The sequence below is a fragment of the Dipodomys spectabilis genome, unplaced genomic scaffold (genome assembly GCF_019054845.1).
Source record: "Dipodomys spectabilis isolate Male_0828 unplaced genomic scaffold, ASM1905484v1 ptg000297l, whole genome shotgun sequence".
Lineage (NCBI taxonomy): Eukaryota > Metazoa > Chordata > Mammalia > Rodentia > Heteromyidae > Dipodomys > Dipodomys spectabilis.
The window spans coordinates 21,339,757-21,364,502 of NW_024870974.1; the positions used below are offsets into that span (position 1 = coordinate 21,339,757).

The 24,746-nt window shown below is 42.2% G+C and overlaps 1 protein-coding gene across 1 annotated transcript in view; it reads left to right on the forward strand.

Annotated features, from left to right (window-relative positions):
- Positions 1 to 24,746, forward strand: part of Rnf150 (ring finger protein 150) — a 139,742-nt gene that overhangs the window by 62,185 nt on the left and 52,811 nt on the right. The window contains exons 5-6 of the mRNA XM_042701605.1: positions 19,756 to 20,006; positions 23,817 to 23,888. Of these exons, the coding sequence (XP_042557539.1) occupies positions 19,756 to 20,006; positions 23,817 to 23,888 (323 nt within the window). The remainder of the gene's footprint in view (positions 1 to 19,755; positions 20,007 to 23,816; positions 23,889 to 24,746) is intronic.

Consider the following 24,746-nt stretch of genomic DNA (forward strand, 5'->3'; position numbering starts at 1 on the left):
TCCGGTATTGGTTTCTACCTGTAATGCTGGGACACATCTGTTTCCCCTTGAGGACAGGGACATGTGGACCAAGTGATTAAAGCATCTGGAAGTGCAAAGCACAGCTGTCTTTGAAGTGGGATTGTCTGTAACTTGTATGTCTTTTTTAAAATTTAATCCGTATATTTAGTATTCTAGTCTGTAGGGAAGGGATTGTTAGATACCTCCATTAATGGTCCAAGGGACAAAGGGACAAAATGTCCCAATAGCAAAGTGGAAAGGCAGATTTAGTGAGCAAGAGCTTTCCCTCCGTTACCTCTGACCCTCTCAATATCAATACCGTGTGCCTGCGTGTGTGTGCATATGTGCCAGTGCCAGTCCTGGTGCTCAAATTCAGTGCTCAGGCGCTATCCCTTAGCTTTTTTGTTCAAGGCTGCTGCTCTACCACTTGAGCCACAGTTCTACTTCCATCTTGTTGTGATTGTGTTTGTTTTTGTCATTTTGGTGATGATTGGGGAATCTCCCAGACTTTCCCACCAAGCTGGCTTCAAACCAACATCCTCAGACCTCAGCCACCTCCTAGGTACTGCGACTCCAGGTGTGAGCCACTGGCTCCCACTTGTCCCCACTTCAGTTTCTGGTGTGACATAGAAAGATCACTGAGCAAACAGAAATGCTTTTCTTGAATGTTCAGTCAAACAGAAGACGAGGAAGTGTTTTCTTTTAGGTTTAAAACAGCTTGCAAAACTGGTCTTTGTGTAACTCAATTTGGGTTCTCCCTGCTGTTTTCCAGCTACCTTAGCTTTTTAGAATTCTGTGTTTGTTCTGCATGGTCCAGTGTTAGGGAGGCTCCCGCTAAGTTGGCCTAGCTCCCCTCAGCCTGACATTCTCCACAGACCCCAGGCCGCTGCCTCGCTCTACAGCCCCGTTTCCTCAGGCTGTAAGCCAAGCTCTAAAATGAGAGTGAGAGTTCTAAAGAGAATCTGTTTTTAACCACTCTACTACCCAGCTCTGCTCTTCTTTTCCTATAGTGTTTGTTTGTTTTCACATGAAGCGAAAGCGTCTAGCCAAGCCCGGCTCTCATCCCCAGCCCTCCATGGATCTGACGCAACACGGGAGCCAAGTGACAGCATCTAGAGCATGGAGAGCTGCTGAAGAAAACATGCCACACAGCACACACGCTCCAGCATTGCCTGACTGTCACCGGCAGACGAGCTGGGGCAGGAAATGTATGGCAGCCATAGGTAGTTCCTCATTTTGCCCTGTTCTCTGGACCGTTTAGAAAGATTGAAGGAAAGAGTCCCTTCACCTTTAGGTCCCCGGTCAGTAAGAAGCGGCACAACCAACAGGTCAAACAAAGGAGTTTCCTAGAGCCATGCCACTTAGGTACTCCTGGGAGAGTTTGAAAAGTTCCCAGGTGACCCATCCTATCAGGCACTAGGCTTGCTGCTTAGATTGAGATTCGTTCCAGTACACTCTCAGCCCTCGGACTTGGCCTGCCTGCAGGGAGCTACACCTGTACCTTCCCTAAGGATGTGGAGTGGCATTCCCTCTGCATATAAATGACAAAAATGTACACTAAGGGGCAGGGGGCGAAGACAGAAAGAGGGAGGAGAAGCAAACATCTTCAGATTTTCCTGCTGACCAGATGGTCTATGAAAGTATACCTCAGGGTGTGGAAAGAAAGAAAGAGAAGGAAGGAAGAAAAGAAGGAAGGAAGGAAAGAAAGAAAGAAAGAAAGAGAAAGAGAAGGAAGGAAAGAAAAAGAAAGGAAAGAAAGAAAGAAAGACAGAAAGAGAAAGAAAGAACACATGAAAGATTTTTTAAGGAATATTTTTTTACTCATTGATTAATAACATAAAATGAGAGCCAACCAAAAAGAAAAATTCCAATGGCCAAGGAACGATGAAGAGAGGGCTTTGTGGATGAACACTCAGCCATGAAGACCAGAGACACCATGATTCCTAAGGAGCTAAGAGCACAGCTGTCCAGCAGTGGACAGGATAGCAACAGCTTTCACATTGAGATTCAAGGCATGTGGCAGTCTAATTTGGACTTACAGTTGGAATTTAAAGCCGTGATAAAATGATAAACTATTGCATTTATGTTTTGACGTCGTTTTCCTTAGAATCTTGAGAGAAGACCGAAGTAGTCTCCTTGCTGCTACGACTACCTAGAATTGAATCGCCTGTTACTCAGAAAACCTCTTGAATTGGTTAGCATTAAAGATAGACGAGAGAGACATTTGCTCTTAGCACACTGGGATATGCAGAAAGGTTTTCAATATGCATTTCCAGACGGCAGACATTTAAATCTCAGTTTAGTTTTTCAACATATGCTGGGGGCTTGGCAGTAGAAAGAGTGCTGCTGCTGCTGATCCTTGAAACAGCTCAACCAGGAAGTCACTTTAGCGCTTTGAGAAATACCGTTGTCCCACACAAAGACAGGCTCTGTAATAGAGAGATGGGGACTTCATGAGACCCGGCAAGCATTCTTGATCCTGATTGGACGCCGCGTCAGATGCAAAGCAAGCATCATAAGAATGATTATCACACCCGCCTCACAGGATCCTTAGGACTGTCCTCAGGCGGCTGGTGCTGGCAGCCGTCTCTGAGAGGTGATGCTGCTGTGAGCAAGAAGAAAATCACCTCAAGGTTAAAGATCAAGTCTTTATAACAGTATACCATTCTGTGTCCACCAAGTATGCCATGGAGAGCCTCATGGATGAAGTCGACCTCAACAATCTCAGACAATGGAATATTATTTGGTGTTAATAAGAAACGAACTCTCGAGGCAGAAAGGGCATGGGTAAATCTTCAGTGGGAGTGAAAGAAGGCAATCTTGAATCGTTAATGACTGCAAATATAGACCATCCTACAAGGTGAAGTACAGAGAGTAAAAGATGATCTTTTACAAGGAGCAAAATGGGAGGAAGAGGCATAGCACAGCGGACTTTCAGGATGTCTCCCATGACGGGCTTCCCATTCTCCTGAGTTGGCGCACACACACACACACACACACACACACACACACACACACACACACACTCTTAATAGTACAACCTGGGAGGAGCTAATTTCTTTACCCTATATTAACTAACAGTCACATTTAGGGAGAGGAGCACTAACTACTTGCAACTGTTTTGCAAGCTTTTGGAAGTGGCCCCGTGTGGTGTACAGCCTCCGCTGGGCCTAGCTTGTCGGCCGCTATGGCAGCTCTCTCAGAACACAACTGACCTCCATCAGCAGAAGTTCCCTACAGGCCCTGCGCATTGGGATTTGAACTGAGGCTTTCTGAAAGAAAAGACTCTTTATTTCACAATGACTTCAATACGATTGGCAGTGATTAATGAAAGAAAGAGGTTTCTAAGGAGTAGCTGTACTCAAAAGGAATGAGGTTAACCAGAAATACAGCCTTAGAAGATGATGAAGTCTTGAAGCTCAAGTTCATATCAAAAGGGTTCTTTGTTCTTCACAACCACTAGGTACATCTCTTGACATGTGTCCAAAATTCCTTTCCCTCTAAGGAGATTTTTGTGCATGTGAATCCGAGTCTTGGTGTTGTGTATCCTGGCATGGAGTTCTGTAATTGTCCAGTGAATGGAATCGCCTTCAGTCACACTTACTGTGGTTGATCCACTTTGGTTAGGATTTTACAATGCAAGTTAAACACAGAGGCGAGAAGCAGAGGGAAGGGAGGAGGTGATAGGTGTCTATTGGACATGGTGGTACTGTGCCAGGTGCTTGGACATAAATGATTCTTTTTAATCCATGCAGATTTAAGGACTTGGTGGAGTTCCCCAAGTCCAGGCCACATCGCAATAACATGACTGAGCCGAAATGAGCCTCACATCAACTTGACCACTCACTCAGCCAGAAAAGGGCGTGTGGGGGAACTCTCGGCGGCGGCGGCCCACTGCCCACGCAGACCTCTAGACCCTTAGGCAAGGTTTTCAGGAAAATGAGGTTTTCTTTTTGTTCTTTTGAATTTTTCAGGGTGAGATGCCTGGCTTTCTGAATTATGATAGGGAAAAAAATGTAAAATCAAGTACAGTTGCACGCCTTCCAGCAACTATTTTTCTCTCAGTAACGCATCAAAAGCCTTCAAAGCTCCAGCTTTCCATTGTTAGGAGAGTAGTTCCAGCATTTTATTTAATACTGAAATATCTGTGATCAGGAGTACCCTGACATTGGCTCATTATAAAGAAGGTATTTTTAAATACCTGGAGATAAAAATGTGCCATGGTTGTGCATATTAAAACAAAAGCCATCAAGTAACCTCTGCGCTATTCATTGGCTTAGTCAGGAGACGCTGTACTTCGTAAAACCTTGTTTGGCCTTCAAGACACACTGCTCCTCCTGCGGACCTCAGAACTTGTGGTGCCAGGGCCCAGACAGCCCTCCTCCCTGGGGCCACCCAGTAGAGATGACCCGTCCTGTTTCTGTGACTCCCCAAGACCCAAAGGGCAGCTCCGTGGGGCAGAGGTGGGGGTTCTGGTGAACCTCCATCAGAGGCTGCTTCAGTGATAGATGTGGATAGAACCTCACTATCCCAGTTGGGAAGTTCCCCCAGAAACCAGTCTGCAACTCTAAGCAGCCTGAGGGCTTTGTCTCTCTATGAAGGAGAGGATAGAACTTAGTTTGCTTCCCTAATGTGTAATTTGCAAGTGTTCCCAACTAGGATATGGATCCCCTGTTTATAGTCCTCTCTGGAAACCTGAACATAGATGATCTGACAGATAGGACTCAATGCAAAACAAATGCAATCTTTTGACACAGGTTGTCTTTAGATTCAACATGAGTAAATCAAATCTCTGGGATAAAAAAAAAAACCAAGGACTTTCGAACCACAATATAAAGCTCCAATTCTCTCATGTTAAAAATTTAAGCAACTTAATATGCCCCAAGAGAATTACTGCTTTTAAAATCATATTTGAAAAATCTCCTTCAACTTCAGATTTTATTAATGAAGGCCAATCATCCCTGACCACTTATTCCAGACAGTCCAAGTATTTTCACATCCTGATTTAAGCCACTTTCCCAAGTCTTTTTTTTTTATACAATCTTTTAATCAGAAGAGTCTTCTCCATTGATTTCTTTTTTTTTTTTGGGTCCAGTTGTGGGGCCTGAACTCTGGGCCTGGGCACTGTCCCTCAGCTCTTCAGCTCAAGGCTATCACTCTACCACTTGAGCCACAGTGCCACTACTGGCTTTTTTCTTTTTGCTTAAGTGGTGCTGAGGAATCGAACCCAGGGCGTCAGGCATGTAAGGCAAGCGCTCTACCACTGAGCCACCTTCCCAGCCCTTTCCCGAGTCTTAGTACAATTGTTCATCACCTTGCTGTCGCTTCTGTAAGTAGCTTTCTTTAGCTGTTTTCTTACCCAGAGAGCCATGTCTTTCTAAGACCCTTGCTTAGAGTCCTGGAAAGTCTGGACCCATTGTATATCACATTTTTTCCTATACCTCTCTATGATGAAGTTTAATATATAAGTTAGGCACACTGAGACTAACAGTTTTTTTATTGTGAAAATACCAAGACTAACAATTATAAGCACTAATAGAATAGTGACAACCATATATGCAATGAAATATTAGAGTTATTTATTTCTAGAATTTTCCACTTACTATTTTTGGATGTAGTGGACCTGGTGACTAAAACCACAGGAAGGAAAATTTGTGCATGAAAGGAGACTGCTGTGTTGAGTTTGGGCATTTGTTTAAGAGCCATTCACGTGGCAGGCTTCTTGGAAAGCAACCCAATCAGGTAACTTCACTCACAGACATCCTGCGGTCTCCTTCCGGATTCAGTTCAAAAATGAACCAGCATTATTGAACATTCAGGAGGAGAGCACCAGGCAGGGAGCCGAGAGGAAGCGAGCAGAGATTTCTGCCTGTGGAATGCTTGCAGTGTGTGGGGCAGATACAATGGCAGGCATGCAGGAACAGCACAGCCCACAGCCCCAGTGAACGGTGGTGAATGTGAACACAGACAATTATGTGAAGGTGAAATTAGAGAGAGAGAGGAAGAGGGGGGCAGGAAAGAAAGAACCTGGGAGTCTATGAGAATAGGATTTCCTTCCTTTTCATCTGGAGAAAACTTCATGCAGGAAATGCAGTAGGAGCTAGGAAGAATTTGAAAACAAATAGGTGATGCATAGGAAAGTACTAGTGACTAATTGGTAATGTTTCTTACTAAATCACCATTCCCACAGGTATCTATCATCTGTCCTCACAGGATGTGGGTGAACAGAACAAATGACCGGTCGGCCGGATGAACTCTGGGTCCATGTGAACACAGTGACTTAGGTTGGAGGAGAGGTGCACTGCAGTGTGGGCACTGCGGTGGGGCTGGTGCTCTAAGCTAATCCCTGCAGAAGGAAAGGTATCTGCGGTGGGGCTGGTGCTCTAAGCCAAGTCCCTGCAGAAGGAAAGGTATCACGCATGGAGAAGGACGTGAGCAGCATGAAAGGTTGGGGTGAAGTCATCGAATGATGTATAAGCTACATTTAGCCTGGTCAGATAACTTTCCATCGTTTATATCACTGCGCCCATATATACTTTCCAGTTGTCTCATGTTCTTATCTGCTTTTATTAGTATTTTCTTTTATAAATCCCACCATTTGAAAAAGAAAGAAATTCCACTATTTAGTGACTATAGTTTCGTTTTCCCAGCTAATTAATGATGAGTATCCTTCCAAAATTGATAGGAAACACAATGAATCTCAATGAAAGCCACCGAGGTCATGAACTTTCATACAGCACATATCTATGTGGACATTGAAAGGCTAATGTTAAATTTTTATGAAAATGCAAAAAAGCTTAAGACTTATAGCCAATACTGAATAAAGAGATCAGTGTAGACTGGCTTACAGTATGGACATCAACACTTGTAATAAATCCCAGTAATTTCGGCAGCACGTGATTCATGCTGGAAAAGACAAATAGAACAATAGCACAGCGGAGAGTCCAGATCACACCAGGGGACCACTTAGTGTGAACTCTCTCCACTTCAGTGCAGAGCAGAGAGGATGCTATTTTAAATGAATTCTGATAAGTCCATCAGCTGTCCATGAGGAAGATAAAGGTTTCTAAACTCACCCTTTGCTATATAAACAATGAATGTAAGAGAAATTAGGATTTCAGAAGTGAAAACTAAAGCAATCTTTTGGAGAAACGCCAAGGTGGCTATCTTTGTAATGTTCTGTGAAGATGACTTTACTTGGAAATAAACAGCAGACTCTGGAAAGATTAATGAAGTCATCTTAACTTGGCAATGTATGCTTATTAAAAGAATCCATTAAGAAAGTGGAAAGACAATCATCTATTAGAAGAAGATACTTTGACTACATATATTCAATAAAAAGGCATACATAAATTAACTTCTACAAATCACTTTTTAAAAAGTGAACCCAATTAGCAAAATCGCTTAGACACTATGAAAAGAGGACAAATCTAAAACACATGTCAAATGCCAATTATAGAATTTTAAAATGTATACTGAAATCTAACATGCTGAAATTCCAAAACTGAGATCTACAAAGTACATCTGTCTCTTGATAGGAGAGCCTGCCTAATGTATAATCACCTTCGAGTGCATCTGGGATCTAGCCAGCGTGGCTGAGCCCTGGTAGAATTTGGGTGGAGCAGACTGGAATACATTTTTCCATTTCCAGTCACAACTTCCTTGCTCAGGGTTTTAACTTAGAGCCTTCCTGTCCTTCACTTAGACAAATGCAAGTATTCTTAGGTTCACATACCACATAGGGGAGAATTCTTCCTTCCTCATTCTTCACTATTCAGAAGTCTTCAGTAAGGGACTTCTACGATTTTCTGATAGGAATGGAGATGGTGGTTCTATGTCTCCATGGGTCCAACAAGACACAGAAAGTAGGGAAATGTGAAATAGGCAGGTTGTAATGGGTGTCAGTTTATTCCTGTTACTACTGTTCACACACACACACACAGACACACACACACACACACACACACACCTATCTGAATATTCAACACCTGAAGCAAGAACCAAAACACCAAACATACTAAATACCTACATAAAAATATAGTCATTTGGTATTGCATATTACAATTTATAATTGATCCAATATGAAAGTACACAAGTTATGTGACCTAAGACTGTAACATTAGCAATGGAAACTTTAATTTTCTATCCTCTCAAATCTAAGGAAATTCCTTATGCAAGCCTTATAACCTTTTTTTTAGTGTTTTAACAAGATAGCTAGATAATAGAAAGCTATTTCCATTAATAATTCAGTAAATTCCTGGTTTTGTAACTTGATCACTCAGAGGTATTTGAGGTATTGGAAAGGGGATAGGATTTACAATGAGCCAAGATTAAATTGAATACTAATTCTTCTGAAACCTGTAACATCAACCTGCTGGCAGCTGACTGTTCCCAGCTGAGTCTTACTGTGCATTTTGCTTTCTGACTTCTAGAAAGAAAGAGCAATGATGAACAGTTATCTTGGAGCTCAATAACACATGTGTGGCACGTGAGTCCTGGGAAGGAGAGGAGGTGAGGAGGGAGCAGGATGCAATGAGGTTCTTTTGGGTTGGTGCTCTTTATAACAAAGAACGGGAGCCATCCTGTCTTTGGGATGTGACCTTTGTTTGCTTGCTCTGTGGGGATTTTGTTGTGTTTAGTGGTGGTGGTGGGGAGAGACAGAATCTCACTCCATGGTGATCTATGTAGCCCAGGTTGGCCTCCAATTATGATGCTCCTCATTCTGCCTTCAGAGTTGTGGAATTACAGATAAGTACTACTTCTCCAGGCTTTCTAGTTTTACATATAAATGTAAGAAAAGAAAATGTGAGTAGAATGCTACGTGAGCTTCCAAGTTTATTGAGATATTTAAGGTTACCAAATATCAACTGACTCATAAAACAAGATGAGTTTTAGACCTGGCTTAGACTTCATAGATTATCTAAACAGTCCACTTACCTACAGAGAGAGAAGTTGAGTCTCAGAGATACTAATTAGGCCAGTTACACAGTTAATCGGGCAAAACCAAATACTTATCTAAGGCCTTTCATTTTCCAAGGAAGAGTCATTTTCTCAGCTTGCATTTAGAAAAATTCTCACTATTTTACATATAAATAAATGTGAATGCTCAATAAATCTGTCATATTAAAATAAGGGTGAGAGCTGTTGCTTTCCAGCTCTTTCTGTACTTCAGGTGTGTGAATGTATGAATCACTAGAACTAGACTATAAAAAGAAAGGATGGCAATTTATTATTACCTCAGTTCCTTTCTAAATTTAGGGAATCATTATGTTACTTTGAAAACCAGAATCATAAAATACAAAACGAGCGAAGGCTGGAAACTTTGAAATGCCCTTTGGAAGTAAGAACTATTTTTCCCTGCTAGGGATTACCTTTCTCAGACAGCTATAGCTTTCTTTTATTTTTTGTATAAGTATTTATATTTTAGACTAAAACTATTTTCAGTATGTTATCAAATTGAATATACACACCATACATATATGGTTTTTTGGGGAAATTGCAGCTAAAAACATTAATTTTCCAAATATTCTTAATGGTTAGGAAAAATAAATTATTTCAGATAATTTGTTTTTCCCCAGTCCTGGGACTTGAACTCAGGGCCTGGCTACTGTCCCTGAGCTTTATTTGCTCAAGGCTAGCACTGTATCACTTGAGCCACAGCACCACTTCCAGGTTTTTCTGTTGATGTGCTACTGAGGAATCGAACCCAGAGCTTCATGCATGCTAGGCAAGAACTCTACCACTAAGCCACCTTCCCAGCTCCATTTCAGAATAATTTTTAAGTGCAAATAAGCATCAGTAGCAGAGCTCTGAGCCCCCACATGACCTCCTTGTCTTGGGACATAGGTAAAGGAGTTTGCAGAGCCAGATTCCCAAATGTCACCTTAAACAACCATCCACTGCCTAAGCAAATGCGTCCATTGCAATCACGTACTACTAAGAGAATTAAATAGAAATGAAGTTGGCATTCGTCTAGGTTTTAGTTGCATTCCCTTCCTTTGTTCCGTGTTGCCAGGTGTTGCTTTCTTGGGTTGGGTGATTCTTATTGCTGTCACCCAGAGGGAGGGGTTAGTTGGTCTATAGGCGAGTGCAGGACTGACCACCAAACTGGCCAATCAAAAGAGAAATGCACAAAAGTGAGTAAAGGTGTTATACATCATTCCTCCTTTAATCCTTACTCTAGCCTTTGAAAACAGAGGTCCAATGAAAGGCAAATACCAAAAGAAGTGCTATTAGAAAGAAAACTAGTCTGGCCATTCAAAATAGTTGAGATTTCTCTATGGCAAAGTGTACCATGGGCCGGTTCACACCACTCCCCATCTCAGACCCACCAGAGGACTTCAGCAGACAGATTTCCCTGGTGGTTTCCAAGAGCTGTGGATCGGTGGAGAGGCATCACTAAGTACATCTTCCATCTCTCCTAAAGAGTTGTACCCTGTGGTACTTACTTTCTGTGTGGTGGAAATTTATCTTAAAGCCTGTCCATATAGAACCATTGTGTATTATGTGTACTTGCTCCCTACAAACATTTCAAGGCCTGTTTTCACCAGGGTTCTCAAAGTTTAGTCTTTAAATGCTTGTTTGTCTATTATGTCTTCACACAATAAGTGATAAGTAATTTTGTGCATGCTCAAGAAATATCTATTAGGCAGAAAGTGATGTCAACTCTCCCAAGTAAATCACAGTATTTCAGAGTGAAGATGGTAAATCTAATCTACTGTGTGTCGCACAGTGCTAAACTTAACCTACTATGCGTGTCACCCAGTGCTGAACCTACCTACTGTGTGTGTCACAGGATGCTGTGGCACCAAGTACATCATGAATATTATAGATAGTTTCTTTCCCTTTTGGAATGTAGAAAGATCTCCTTAAAACATTTAAAAGTCATAGAACAATGAGAAGACACTGTTGGGTCAGGAAGGCAGACTTGATTGTTGAGAAAATGGTAGCTCAGTGAGGACAAGCTGGGTGCCCAGAGCAGCAGGTCTGGGGCTACAAGGAGAGCCTGCATTTGCCCAGCCGTGTCTCCGAGCTCACCTCTGCTGCATGACTGCAGTACCTGTTGGAATGATAGTCTTGTCTCGTGGTGCCTGCAATTTGTTCCTAGGATTAGGCCTAACTGTCCAGCGCAAGCTCGCTCAGTGAGGAGACGCTTTCTCCAATCTGAGGAGGGTATGGAGAAACTCACAAGGGAAGTGCTTTTATGACAGAAATAGTGAGTGTTTACATAACCATGCTGGACCTAAGCTCTTAATCATTCCGTGTGGCAAAGCTTAAGAGGCTGAGGAGAGGAAGGAGGTGGGTGAGGCAGATGGATTAAGGGCTGACATCATAGGCCTGTTCTTAGAATGAGAGGCTGTTGATGGGGATGTCCATGATAGGGATCAAATAACCTGACCTGGCGTAAGTGAGCCAAGCTAGTACAGGCCACGTCACATGCTCCTTTGGAGTATCTTTTTTTTTTTTCTGCTATGTGGTGCTGAGGAATCGAACCCAGGGCCCCATGCATGGAAGGCAAGCGCTCTACCACTGAGCCACCTTCCCAGCCCCACATGCTCCTTTGTTCACAGAAAATTAAGTGTGTCTAATGCACAAAATTATAACCCTTCGATGCTACTTTTACTACGTAATAATCTGCAACCGCTTTTTCAAGGCAGCTATTTCCTAAACCTAAATCAGGATTTATCAAGCCACGAAAAGATTTCAGATAACGCACGAGGCAGTATTATAATTCTAGGCACCAAGAGATTCTTGAAGTAAATGGGGCAGAGGCCAATGGTCAGGGCTGACAGCTGAGACGCTGGGACCCTGGGCTCCCCAGGCTCACCGTGGGTTTGGCTCAGTGGTGTGATCGTGGCTCCTGGGTAGGGTGCCGGAGGTTCTCTGTGAGCCAGGCAGCGGGGGCCCCTGGCTGGAGGACAGCCCTGCACAAGAGTCTAGAATGGCACCTGCATTCCTTGCATCCAGCTGCCATGACAAAACACCCCAGATGATTTGGCTAATAACTGACACCATTTATTAACAAAGTGAATCAGAAGATGGTGAATCAGTATCACTGCATATAGAGCTAACGATGCATCTGGTTGGTGCATTACAAAATTTGTGAAGCGTTCCATGATGAATTGGCTGCCATTTCCCCACCAGTCTGAGACTGATGGCCTGTTGCATCGTATTTCTCAATTTATTGAGTTACACTTAAAACATAAGAAGTTGACTGCAGTGAATATCTACATTAGTATGGTTTCACACTTACTGAATATCTTGTTGGGTAAGTTCCTGCATGTGGCATGCTGAGAGCAAAGCCCCGTGCCTTTCTGTGTTGATGGAATTCACATGGTCCCCCTGTGGATTGTAAGAGAAGTTTGTGCGTGAAGCTGAAAGTTGGCAGTTTCCCCAAAGTAGGGAAAATGTGCAAATTTTCCATGGATTGGCTCACAAATGTCATTTTCCAGAACGTTCTCCCACTCCTCTGCATTTTTACCCCCAGTTCTGTGGTGTTTTCCCTGCTGGTGCTCTGCCTCCTTCTATCCCTGGTCTGTACCACATCATGAACTCTGCTACTTGCTGTCGGGAAATCAAACAGACTGCAGCCATCCCTATGCTGCTGCCATATACTGCTGAGCTCTTGAAAGATTTCTTGCATGTACATCATTTTTCAAGCTAGACTGTCCGTTCGAAACAAAAAAGGTGTCTTGCTTCTGCAACATTTCACTGGATAAGAATGAGTTTCTGCATCTATCCTGTATCCGCCCGTCCTTTAGAAGTAGCCAGAGCAGTAATTACTCCCCTGAAGAGGCAAGAAGCAGACACATTGGGCTCAAGTCACACAGCTGTGAAGAGAAATGGCTAGGATTTTAACTCTGTTTTGGCCATTCTTAGCATCAAATGGTGCCTGGCTTTCCATTAACAGTTATAGACTGATTGAATACAACCTCCCACCCAGATAGTCCCAGTGAAGCCAGGGGTGACAACTTTGAGTAGAAAATACTAGCTAGTGCTAGGCTCTTGTGAGCCTAGCATATGAATGACTTCAGCCAGCAGTGCCAACAATATTCAGGGAATGTGTTTTTAACATTGCCTAATTCTTCTCACCCTCAGACCTAGCTTGGTGCTTCTTAAATGTGAATTTTGTTGTGTGGCCAGTATTGTAAAGTCACCTTCTGATATTAGTCTCTGGCTTCAGTATGTGAGGGGTGTTAAATAAGCACTGGAGGGGGGCAGGGAGGGAGGGAGAGAGAGAGAGACAGAGAGAGATTATCAATGAAGACATTTCCTCTAGAACAATCACAGGTTTATTATATTGTATGTTTTTTCAAAAGACATTTTGTGTTATTTTAAGCCTTTCAGTTATTGAGTGACCCCATGAAGATTTATCTGAGGCTGATTGTTAACATAATTCTAGTCTTTCTGTATTTGGTGTACATTATTATAGCATGATACTGGGAGGGAAATGATGCTTTTCTCTGCTCTCTAATTTTATCTGTTAGCATTATTTCCATATAAATTATTGTTCTAAAATTTCAGTGAGAATGAACGTACTTGGCTCAGACGTGGAAAGATGACTTATCAGTTGCTCAGCAACCCAAATATGCAACTGCCTTTTGCCTTAATTAGAATTGTGTTTAATATTGAAGTCTTGGCATTCAGAGTTGTGTATTTCTCCTGAGGAAAGTTTTCTGGTCCTAATGAACTAGTATGATTCTGTAATTCCAGAAATGTATGCTTGCAAGTAATTTTTTAAATGAAAGCTGTCACTGTGGTAAAAAGAAAAAGCTTATCATCTCATTTTATTTTGAGATTTCTTATGAAAGAGAAAACAAGCAGCAATTTTGGAGCAAGCTAAGGAAAACAATGACCAGCAGACAGCAGGTTCCTGCGTGCGCCACGTGGGCAGCAGGTCCACCTGATAGGTCTTAGAGAAGTCCCCAGGGTTGCAGCGTGCTAACACGCGCAAGTGGATGCATGGAATATTAAAATTGCACTTGGTTAACATGTCTGTCTAAGGCTGAGGTTGTAGCTCAGTTGCAGAGCCCGAAGCCTTGAGTACATTCCCTGTACCATCAGGGGGAAAAAATAAAATACCAGGGTTGTCTAAACTTTAGATCATTCAATGCTAACGGCAGGTAAAAGAAAAGTTAGTTGTACAGTCGAATGATGCACATGTAACAGGGTCAGGATTCCAGGGCATGTCTTGTGAAGGTTCCTCCCTGAAAAGACTGAAAAGTCTCTTAATTCCTGAGGCCTGTGACCTGTGACTGGTTGGAATCTTTCTAAAATGAAAGACTATAGCCTTAAGATTTGTGTTTCTTAGGGTTTTGGAAAAAACAAAAAGCCAAGAAAAAGGATGATGATTTGCTGCTTCAGTTTACACATTAGTCATTATAGTATACAGGATAAATGACCAAAGGTTAGAATTATTTGATTTGAATATTTAAATGATTGTTTAATCTTTTCCAGGAAGCTTAGATTTTTCGATTGTATACATGACAACATGCATTTAGAAGATTATTATTTATCTGAGAAGAATCCATTTCCATCATGTGTATGTAGGTGTGTGTGAGTGTGAGTGTATGTGTGTTTGTGTTTGTGCTGTGTCTGGGGCTTGAACTCAGAGCCCGGATGTTATCCCTGAGTATTCTCCCACCTCAGCCACGATTCCACCTCTGACTTTTAACAAAAATGTTAGTATTACTTCCATATAAATTATTTTTCTAAAAATTTCAGTCAGAATGAATGTACTTAGATCAAATTCGGAAAGATAACTTATCAGCTGCTCAGCAACTCAAATATGCAGCTGCCTTTTGCCTTATTATTAAGCACACAGATATGTGATATATATGTTTTATATATATATATGTGTGTGTGTGTGTGTGTGTGCGGTAAGAATTTCACATACTTCCTGCCCAGGCTGGCTTCGAACTACAATCTTCAGATCTCAGCCTCCAGAGTGGCTGGGATTCCAGGGGTGAGCCACTGGTGCTTACTTCCATCATTTTTAAAAATTATTCTTTTATGATCCTTGAGCATATAGTCTCCCTCTGTATAACTATACAAGGGGATTACCATTTACCAAATGGTAATCATCTTGGCATAATTTTCAGTGGTTTTTGAAGCCTATTTGTGGGTCCACTGCTCCCCTGCTTCTGTCTTGGATAGTTTCTCAGGTCTTAGTTTCCTCCTTTCCACACTGTACAGACTGGGTTTGGCAGACACCCTCTGACTGGCTTGTAGAAAAGCAATACTGTGATCTGAGGCGGGTCTTCATATCTGTCCAAATCCAAAATCAGTGTCTCCTGTGGTCAGTTTAACGTTGGTATTTTCTTTGGATGAACATCAGCCAAAAAAACTATCACCATGACAACAATATTGCCCTGATCTGCAATTCCAATTACACCTACATGACCTTGTGGGAAAAAAAAATCTCACAATCCTATTTTCCTGCCATAGTGAGCTGCATGGTTAGTGGTGAAGAACAGAATAATTCTGGGGACCAAAGAGACCACCACATCCAGACCTGGGGCCACCTCAGAAACAGCCGCGTCCTCACTACCTATGATAAGATTAACTCACTACAGCTGGCGATGGTGTTTGCTGAAGGCACATCCAATAGGCTACAGGGAAGTACCCTGTTTGTTTTTTAATGCCATATAAAACTGCCAATTAATTATTTTTTTTTTGTCAGTAGTGGGGCTTGAACTCTGGGCCTGGGTACTGTCCCTCAGCTCTTCAGCTCAAAGCTAGCACTCTACCACTTGAGCCACAGCACCACTTCTGGTTTTCTGGTGGTTAATTGGGGATAAGAGTCTCAAGGACTTTCCTTCCCCAGGCTGGCTTTGAACTGCGATCCTCAGATCTCAGGCTCCTGAGTTACTAGGATGACAGGGGTGAGCCACCGGCTCCCGGCCAATTAATATTTTAAGCATGTGGAATATTGTGGGATTGTAGCACCCGCAGTATGGTTTTGCTGTTGTCTCCAACATGTAAAAAGACAGTTGGAAATAGACTTGGGGAGTACAATTTTCCCATCACTGGATTCCCACGTAAGAAGCCTCTGCATGATAAAGTGTACCTCGACTTCCAGATAGTCCAGTGAGCTGAAAAACAATGGATCTTAAGAAAGGAAGAGTAGAGAAGAGGTGGCACTGGTCATCCGTATTCAAAAATACATATCTCGAGGCAGAAAGAAGTAATAACATTTTGCATTTACATGGTACTTTACAGTTTTTATAATCATTTCACACATTACTTGAGAATCGATGATAATCCAGAGCTGACAAATATTTAAATTTCAGTCGCTTTCAAGTGCATATATACAAAATAATCTACAAATGGAACAAAAGTTTTCCTTAAAATCACCTATATCCTAAAGAGCCAACAGCAAGACAATCATAGAACAGGGACGGGGAGGAATGCGGGAGACTGAAATTGAGTTCTGATCCCATGAATTCAGGAAAGGCTGGCCACACACTGGCCAAGATGCATAGGGAAGGATGGGCCTACAGGCTCTGCGTAATATCTACCGCTCTTCTGGTTTTGCAAGTGGTTTTTTTTTTTTTTAAATGCAGTGTTTGAACAACCTGGCTTGAATTTACACATAGAGGTTTTCCTGGTTCTTAAACATTCTTTGTCTCTGTGAACTTTTGTTCGGATTTCTTACTTACCTGCAAAGACCAGGTGAAATAGAACCAAAGAAGGTGCTCCATGGCTAAAGGAAGCACTGAAATCTAGAGATGCTCCCACTCTTTCTGGGACCTGCTTTTTCTAGACCTGCTCCCAGGTCTACAATTGTATCCACCTTTCCATCACCAGAACTAAAACCTAATTGTAAGTATTAAAATGAACAAGGTTGAAGTTGAGGTGAACAGAATCACCCCACTCCTGGGTTTTTCTTCTTCAACAAATATATATATTAGAGGCTCAACAGTGTTACAGATGGGACTGGGTGTATGGCTCAAGTGGTAGAGTGCCTGCTTCGCAAGCCCAGGGTCCTGAGTTCAATCCCTGGTACCTCCAAAACAAAGCGCTACAGCCATCTCAAACCTAAGCATTTAAGTTTTTTAAAAAAGTGTTTTAGGATAGTTAATTGTTCTTTTCTCTACAGAGAAAGTGTTTTCTCAAGTCCCTGATAACAGAAACTGAGCAATTTAAAGGTTTCTGGAGATCAAAATTGGATTGCCTGTTTTTTTTAAATGTCAACAGAGGTTTTAAATATGCTGTCCAATTGTAAAGACCCACTCTTAACTCTTAGACTCTGTGGTTTGTCAAGTGTATGTGCGTGGTAGCAAAACTATAGAGTGGGGGCTGGGGAAATGGTGAGGAAGTAATTTCAGCTACCAGACAGGAAACAGGCTAAAAGCTACAAGACTCAGAGCCTGGACCAGGTTCAGCAGAAGATAGGACAGAGGTCAAACTCACAAAAAATAAACAAGGTACACGATAGGCCTGACATTTTCATTTCAAAAAACAAATTTCAATTTTGTTATGTTATTTTTGCCTATCATAAACGTCTGTGTGCATATATAGCAATATATAGAGAGAGAAATCTCTATATATATGTGTGCATCATTCTAATCTCTCTTCTTCTAATCCATTGTAAGATATATATATACATATATATACATAATGTTGTTATGAAATCACTTGGATTTGTTTGAGATTTAAATGCAGAAATTCAACAAGCTATTTTAAATGAGTGCTTCTATGTTCTTGCATGGAGATAAACATTTAAATACAAGTACCAAAATTGGGAGCTATTAAGGAATATATTAATGGGATTTGTCTACTGAAATAAACAATAAATTTATGCATGTCTAAGAATAAGAATCCTCATAATGGCCCCCAAAATACTGCCCACAAAAACAATCTAATTCTAGAGCTTTCAATGACTGTGTCTAATGAATATGCATAGGCACTAAATGAAATGAGAGCTTACGATTCTCTCATTACCTAAATAGCTGCAGCACTGGGGTGAACTTCTCCAGGCTAGACTAGTCCAGTGTACAAAGGAGATCATGTTTCTGTAGAACCTAAACCTGCCAGCAGCCTTAATCCCTTGCAAAACCCCAGACCACATGAGCCGCTGGCCAAAGTAAACACAAAAGGAAAAGGAGCGGCAGGATTCGATAAAGTTGGAATTTGAGCCATCAATTTAAGTATTTCTCCAAAACAAAACAACCCAAACAGTCACTGACTTTATGATTTTAAGTGGGACCAATGTAGGAAATCTCAAAATATACACAAGATGTATTACACAGCCACTTTTGTATCTAGCGGGCTTGTTTAATGATAGAAAAGTATTTCATAATGAGAAATAAAGAGTGCTAATGTGGTTAGCTTTGGAAGTAGTTAGCCACAGTGAAACACTACCAAGACTGTAAGACTGAAAACCTGAATAGAGACCAAGGTACAGGGAAGCCCTCCATAGCTTCTGAATCACTTGCAGCACCCTGAGCAAACGTGGGCTGACCAACTGCAGGACGAGCGGAAGCCAACTGTAAACAACTGTCGCTGGGTTTCATTTTATTCTGTGTCTGCAAAATGCCAGTTACAGATCATCTCCCTTCAAACTGTGGTCCCTTCAAATGGCGGGTTATTTCCACATGGGTGTGGGGCTGCAGGACCTTACTGTTTCACGTCTTCTCTTGTGGGTTTGATCTGAGCTGACCCCTGGACACCCATAAAGAACCTAGCATTGTCTCCTGCGTAGCAGGCTGGTAACAGGTTCGGTTGCTTCAAGTCTGGTGTCACGTTCTTACAAAAGGACCCCAAGTAGAGACCTTAGGACTCCTTACACAGAAGCTACCCTGTGCATGGTGTACAAACCCCCATAACTCAGGCTTCAAGAAACGTGCTGCTGGTTTTAAATTGTCTGGTGAATGAGGCAGCGTAGTGGGAATATGTGAGAAAGGGGAGGTAAAACAGCTCTGGAATTATCTACCCTACATCTTCCCTTTGCTTAGTATAGGGTCACAAAACTGTTTCCCTTAAATTAGGTAAAATAAGCAGAAAGTAGCTCCGAGAGCATTATTTTAGCTTGGCTAGTCATACCAGAGATCTTTCAGAAAGTCTCTTTCTTTCTTTCTTTCTTTCTTTCTTTCTTTCTTTCTTTCTTTTTTTTGTGGGGCCTGGAGCCTGAACTCTGGGCCTGGATGCTGTCCCTCAGCTCTTCAGCTCAAGGCGAGCGCTCTACCACCTGAACCACAGCACCACCTCTGGCCTTTTCTGCTTATATGGTGCTGAGGATCAAACCCAGGCCCTCATGCATGCAAGGCAAGCACTCTACCATTGAGCCACCTTCCCAGCCCCAGCCTGTCTTTTTTGGTTGCTTGGATATCCACCATCAGAGAAAATTGCCTTGACAATGGTATTTGGAACTCTGTGACTGAATGTTCACAGGATCTGTGAGCCTGGAGGGAGGAAGAGAGAGAGAACCAGGCAGGTAGCGTAATAATAGGTGTTTTACCCTTTGCCCTCCTGGAGGGCCCGGAGACAACAACATGTAGCTGAGCACTTGGTTCTTTGTGGTGGCAAGCGAGGCTCAGCACATAGTGAGATGGAAGAGTAGCTTCATCCTGTCCTTACTGGTGCCAAGGTCATGAATCCCATTTTGGTGTTTTGGTGTGGACAAGAGAAAAGCTTCCTAAGGTAGCTGAAGGAAAATGGGATCTGATGTTCTCAGCCTGGCCTAGGATTCTCAGAAGCAGTGTCATCCTTTGTGAGCCCGGACACTTTTTACGATGAGCCCTCTTGCCACAGGTGTGGAAGACATTGTGGCCATAATGATCCCCGAGCCGAAGGGGAAGGAGCTAGTGAGCCTGCTGGAAAGGAATGTCACAGTGACCATGTACATCACCATCGGGACCCGGAACTTGCAGAAATACGTGAGCCGCACTTCGGTTGTGTTTGTCTCCATCTCCTTCATTGTCCTGATGATCATTTCCCTCGCATGGCTGGTCTTTTACTATATCCAGAGGTTTCGATACGCAAATGCAAGGGACAGGAGCCAGGTGAGTAGCAAAGTGTTTTAAATAAATAAATATATATATATATATATATATATATCATAACCTTTAAAAGTTATTGCAAAAGCAATGCATGTCACTGTATAAACTGAAAAAAAATCACAGAAAGTGTGTCAAGACAAAGTCGAAACTACCTGCTATTTCCACTCGACAAAAAACAGGGCTGTCCGGGGAATAGCTTTTAAATATCTGTACGTTGATGTCTGACCAGATGTGGTGTGTACAATGGCATGATCGATCCCTCATGTTTACTGCTTTCGGGGGGACATTTATTTAATTAGGCCAAGAATAATGAAGGGAAAAGGGACATGAACCTAGAGCATGCTGATAGCACCAACATAATTTGAAAGAGCCATAATTATTCTCTTCCAGCACAGCAGGAGAAATAGAGATTTTTCAAAATAAGGCTATTTTTAAAGCGATTACTTGTGTCTAAAATTGAATATGATGAAAAAGCTGTTCCTTTCCATGTATTTGCCACAGCTGCTCACGTTCTACTCCGAGGATTTTTTTTTCCTGTTCTGGGAATATTTTCCACACATGTAAATGCACATACTTCTGTGTATGTATACACGTATGTGTGTTATCTAAACAAAATGAAGGCATGTTTAACTCTTTACTCTTTTCTCTCACTTCATCTTAGCCTCCAAACCAAGATGCTGCCTTCTCATGGCTAAAGATGACATAGCATTCTGTTGCTCGTGTATGTGACATTTATTTAACCACTTCCCATTAACAGACATGTTGTCTTTTATTTTTTATTTTTCTTGTCGGTCACGGTGCTGGAACCTAGGGCCTGGGTATGTCCTCGAGGGTTTTGTTTTGTTTTGTTTTTGCTCAAGGCCAGCACTCTACCACTTAGAGCCACATCACCTCCACTTCCCCTTTTTAGGTGGTTAATTGGAGATAAGAGTCTCATGGCCTTTCCTGCCTCAGCTGGCTTCAAGTCACTATCCTCAGATCTCAGCCTACTGAGTAGTGAGGATTACACGTGTGAGCCACCAGCACCTGGCCAGACATGTTGTCTCCTAAAGTAGAGTATTTGAAAGTGTATTGTAAATCCTGGAAGTGCAATTTCTAAGGCACAGGAATATGTATTTTAAACTCTAAGAGATATGCAAAATTATCTGCCAGGAACTGTGGAAACAATTTATACTTTAACCCAGCAGTATCTAGACATTAGTTTCCCATATTCTCAAAAGAATGTGTTTTAGCTTTTATGCTGTGATTTGCTAACTCAGAAATGGTATCACGTTTTTCATTAGAAGAAATGTTAAACATATTCTTAGGCCCGGTAGGAAAGCTGATGTTTCCCTGTGAAATATCTGTTCATACCAGTTGGTTGCTTTTCAGTAAAGTCAGTTATTTTCTTTCTCATCATGATGATTAGCCCTCTTTACAATATAGAATGCAGTTATCTTTTCTTCCAGCTTATTGTTGTTTTTAATTTTATGGTGCATGTGGGCATGAAAACATTTTTGGGTTTTGTGTAGCTAAATTTATCAATCTTCTGATGTTCCTTTCAAGATTTGTGTAATAAGATTGTCTACATTTTCACATCTTTTTCCACTACATTTTTAGAATTAAGTCTCGGAGAACTTATTTTAGTGTAAAGAACAAAACTCTGAATGTACAAAATATATTGTACATGACCTTCCAGAACACTTTCGTGAAGTCTTCCCCAGCCCGGAAGCCCGCCTTCCACGCTCTGCACATGCATAACTCATGTTCCTTTTGTTTCTTGTTGCACACATAGGTGCTCACGTTATGTTGGAACAGAAGAGGTAGTGGGATTTCAGAGAAACTTGAACTTTACAGGGAGAGAGAAAGGAGTGTGGCAAGTGTCAGCCACCGACACAGAGGAGGCAGAAAAGTGTCTATCTCGTAAAGAATAAGAACTAAAATTACCCCTGAAACTGCTCTAGAAGAACAGGCTGAGCTCCCAGGCTGACAGAAGACACAGGGGAAAGTCACATCTATAAAGTGAGCAGTGAGCTGCCGCATCGCCTTCCTCTACGCCACCGCTCACACAGAACAGCGCTGGGATTCAACCCGGGGCACGTGACAGCTTCCTCAGCGCCATCCACACAGCCTAGCTCTCCGTCACAGGCTGTGGGATGATTTCCGACCCTTGGGCTGGGTCTGGGAGAATCCTTTTCATGGAGGAGAACACGTGAGGATGAGGCGGGAGTCACTCAGAGCCACTAGGCTGCATGCCGCTTAGTTTGCCAGCGTCCTTCCTGCACCTAGAACTCAGAACACTTCATTATTTTCTCCTTGGTGATGGCGATTAGCACAATTTAAAACAATAGCTATCCAATCAGCTGAGATGCCACGTATGCAAACTCGGTTTTCTGGTGGTGTCATTTGGCAGGAACATGTCCTCCCCCGTCAGAATGGTCACGGCCAACCAATCCGATGACACGAGAGATTAACAGGAGAAAAACACACTGGATTTATTTAGTCACAGTTTCACATGGCACGGAAGCCTCCAAAGACCCAGGAGAAAACTGCCTTTATTCTTGGATTCCGTGTAGAAGTGTGGTTGCACAGTGATCTAGTGATAGACTGGGGTAGAGAGGCAAGGCCTGTTTGCTTTATATTGGTTTGGGTTCTCTGTGAAGCATTCCTTCAGTCTGGATGTGGGGCAGGCCCCTTTTGAGATGAGGGTCTTCCAGGGAGAAGGAGGAGTGGTCTTTTGAGGTTTCACAGCTCATTTGGGAATGAGGGTTCAAATTCTCATGACTTTCCCTGGAGAAGAGAAATTCCAGTCCCCATGACTCATTTCAGGGTAGGAGAAAGAACTCAGGCAGACACTTTGCTTCTGAGGCTCTGGAGTCTCCTTTGGCCCAAAGAATTCACCCACCAGCCTCCGTATTTTAGGATGTCATTTTTTAAGACCCCATACTGTGTTTTGTGTCTTTGTGTCCCTCATTTCTTTTGTTCTCATCATTTTTTTGTTTTGACCACCTTCACTGTATTGCTAACACAGAGGACATGAAGAGGAAAGTGTGTTTTTTCAGTTTCTTAAATATTTACATGGTCACTAATTTATGTGTCTTGGGTTCAATGAAGACCTGTTATTTACCACCCTTGTACTATTTGTTAGAGGGTTTTTTTTTTTTTCATTTTAATGTATGGTTCTGGTTTTGTTACCTTAAAACAATTCACCTTCACTATTGTTAAGAGACCAGTTACTGGTAAATATTTTTCTTGTACTTGTTCAGATCAAATCCATTGAAAAAAATGAAAGTACCAAGATACCCAACTCCTGCCATTTGTTTAATGGAAAAACAAACAAGCAAACAAACAAAAGGATTGAATCTGTGTTGGTTAGAGAACATCCAGAGAGAAGGAAGGATCTTCACCTGGGATAGAAGGCTAGCTCACAGCTACAGGGTCTAGGTCTGCTTACAGCCGACTTCAGCCTTCTTCAGCCATTCTTTACTCCACATTTATGAGAATCACCAGGGAGAGATTTTCTCTTGTAATAGACCTCAGGTTCCGATGCCAACATTCTCCATTTAGGCTTTATGCAAGATTTCAGTTTGAGCAAGGCCTGTAAATTTCCTATTCCTATGTCCTTGGCGCAGTAAAGAACCCGATGACTGAGCTCCTGCATAGACTCAGGAGAGCCGGTCTCACTCTGCCCCATCCCTGCCAGCCAACATCCTTAATGTTCATGCCACACGTGCATGATGCCAGAGACAGCTGCCTGGCTTTGCCAAGTGACATCAGAAATGCAGTCCAGAACAGCACGTCTTTATTACTAACAAGTAGCTCTTGGTTTTTCAGCGCCGACTTGGAGATGCAGCAAAGAAAGCCATCAGCAAGCTCCAAGTCAGAACCATCAAGAAAGGTGACAAGGTAATGGCCTCTTCCTTTAAATCAAAACAAATAAAAAGAATTTCTTTTTAATGAAAAGGTATTCAAAGAAGGGGTAGGAAAGAAGGAAGTATGGGAAAAATAATTGCATGTAAAAGTTTGCCTATAAATATTTGCTATGTATATGTGTTCTCTAATATATTAAAGCAACAGAAAAGCAAGCACACAATACTTCATAGACAAAGCCAGGATGGGATTGATGCACAAATGCATCAGTATAAGAGAAACAGGCCTCAAGTTTAGCTTCCAGCTTTCTAGCAGCCAATGCCAAAAAGAAAACAAACAAACAAAAAGACAAGGAAACAAAAGCCAATATTCAAACAATTTCATTACCTCAACCCACTGTCACACAGGTGAAAGCAAAACAGTTACCTCTAGCATTGTGACCCAATAAAGTATTTCCAGGAATCCTTGCAGAAAAGACGGGGTTCTGTGCTGGGCTATGTTCTCCACTTAAGTCTGAGGTATAAATGCAGGAAGGACATTTTTCTCCCTCTGAGCTTAGTATAGAACGTCAAAGTCATAGCAACAGCCTCTCTCCCTGCAGGGTGGTAACATAAAACCAAATACAACTGCCAGTCTTGAGGAAGACTAAAAAGGCAATGTGGTCCCAGCCCGCAGCCCTTCGAGGCCTCTCAGCCCCCAGAGAAGCTTAGAGGAATGAGTTTGGAACAGCATGTGGGTTTAGGGCTCCTTAGAGCATTCCCAACCCCTGTGTATGACGTGTCTCCGGCATGAATCACTGATCTTTCTCACAGATGATGTGCTGTCATTGGTTTGTTTGTTTACCCATATGAAAACACGTTGGATTTAATGAGACAAAATTTATCTGAAAGAATT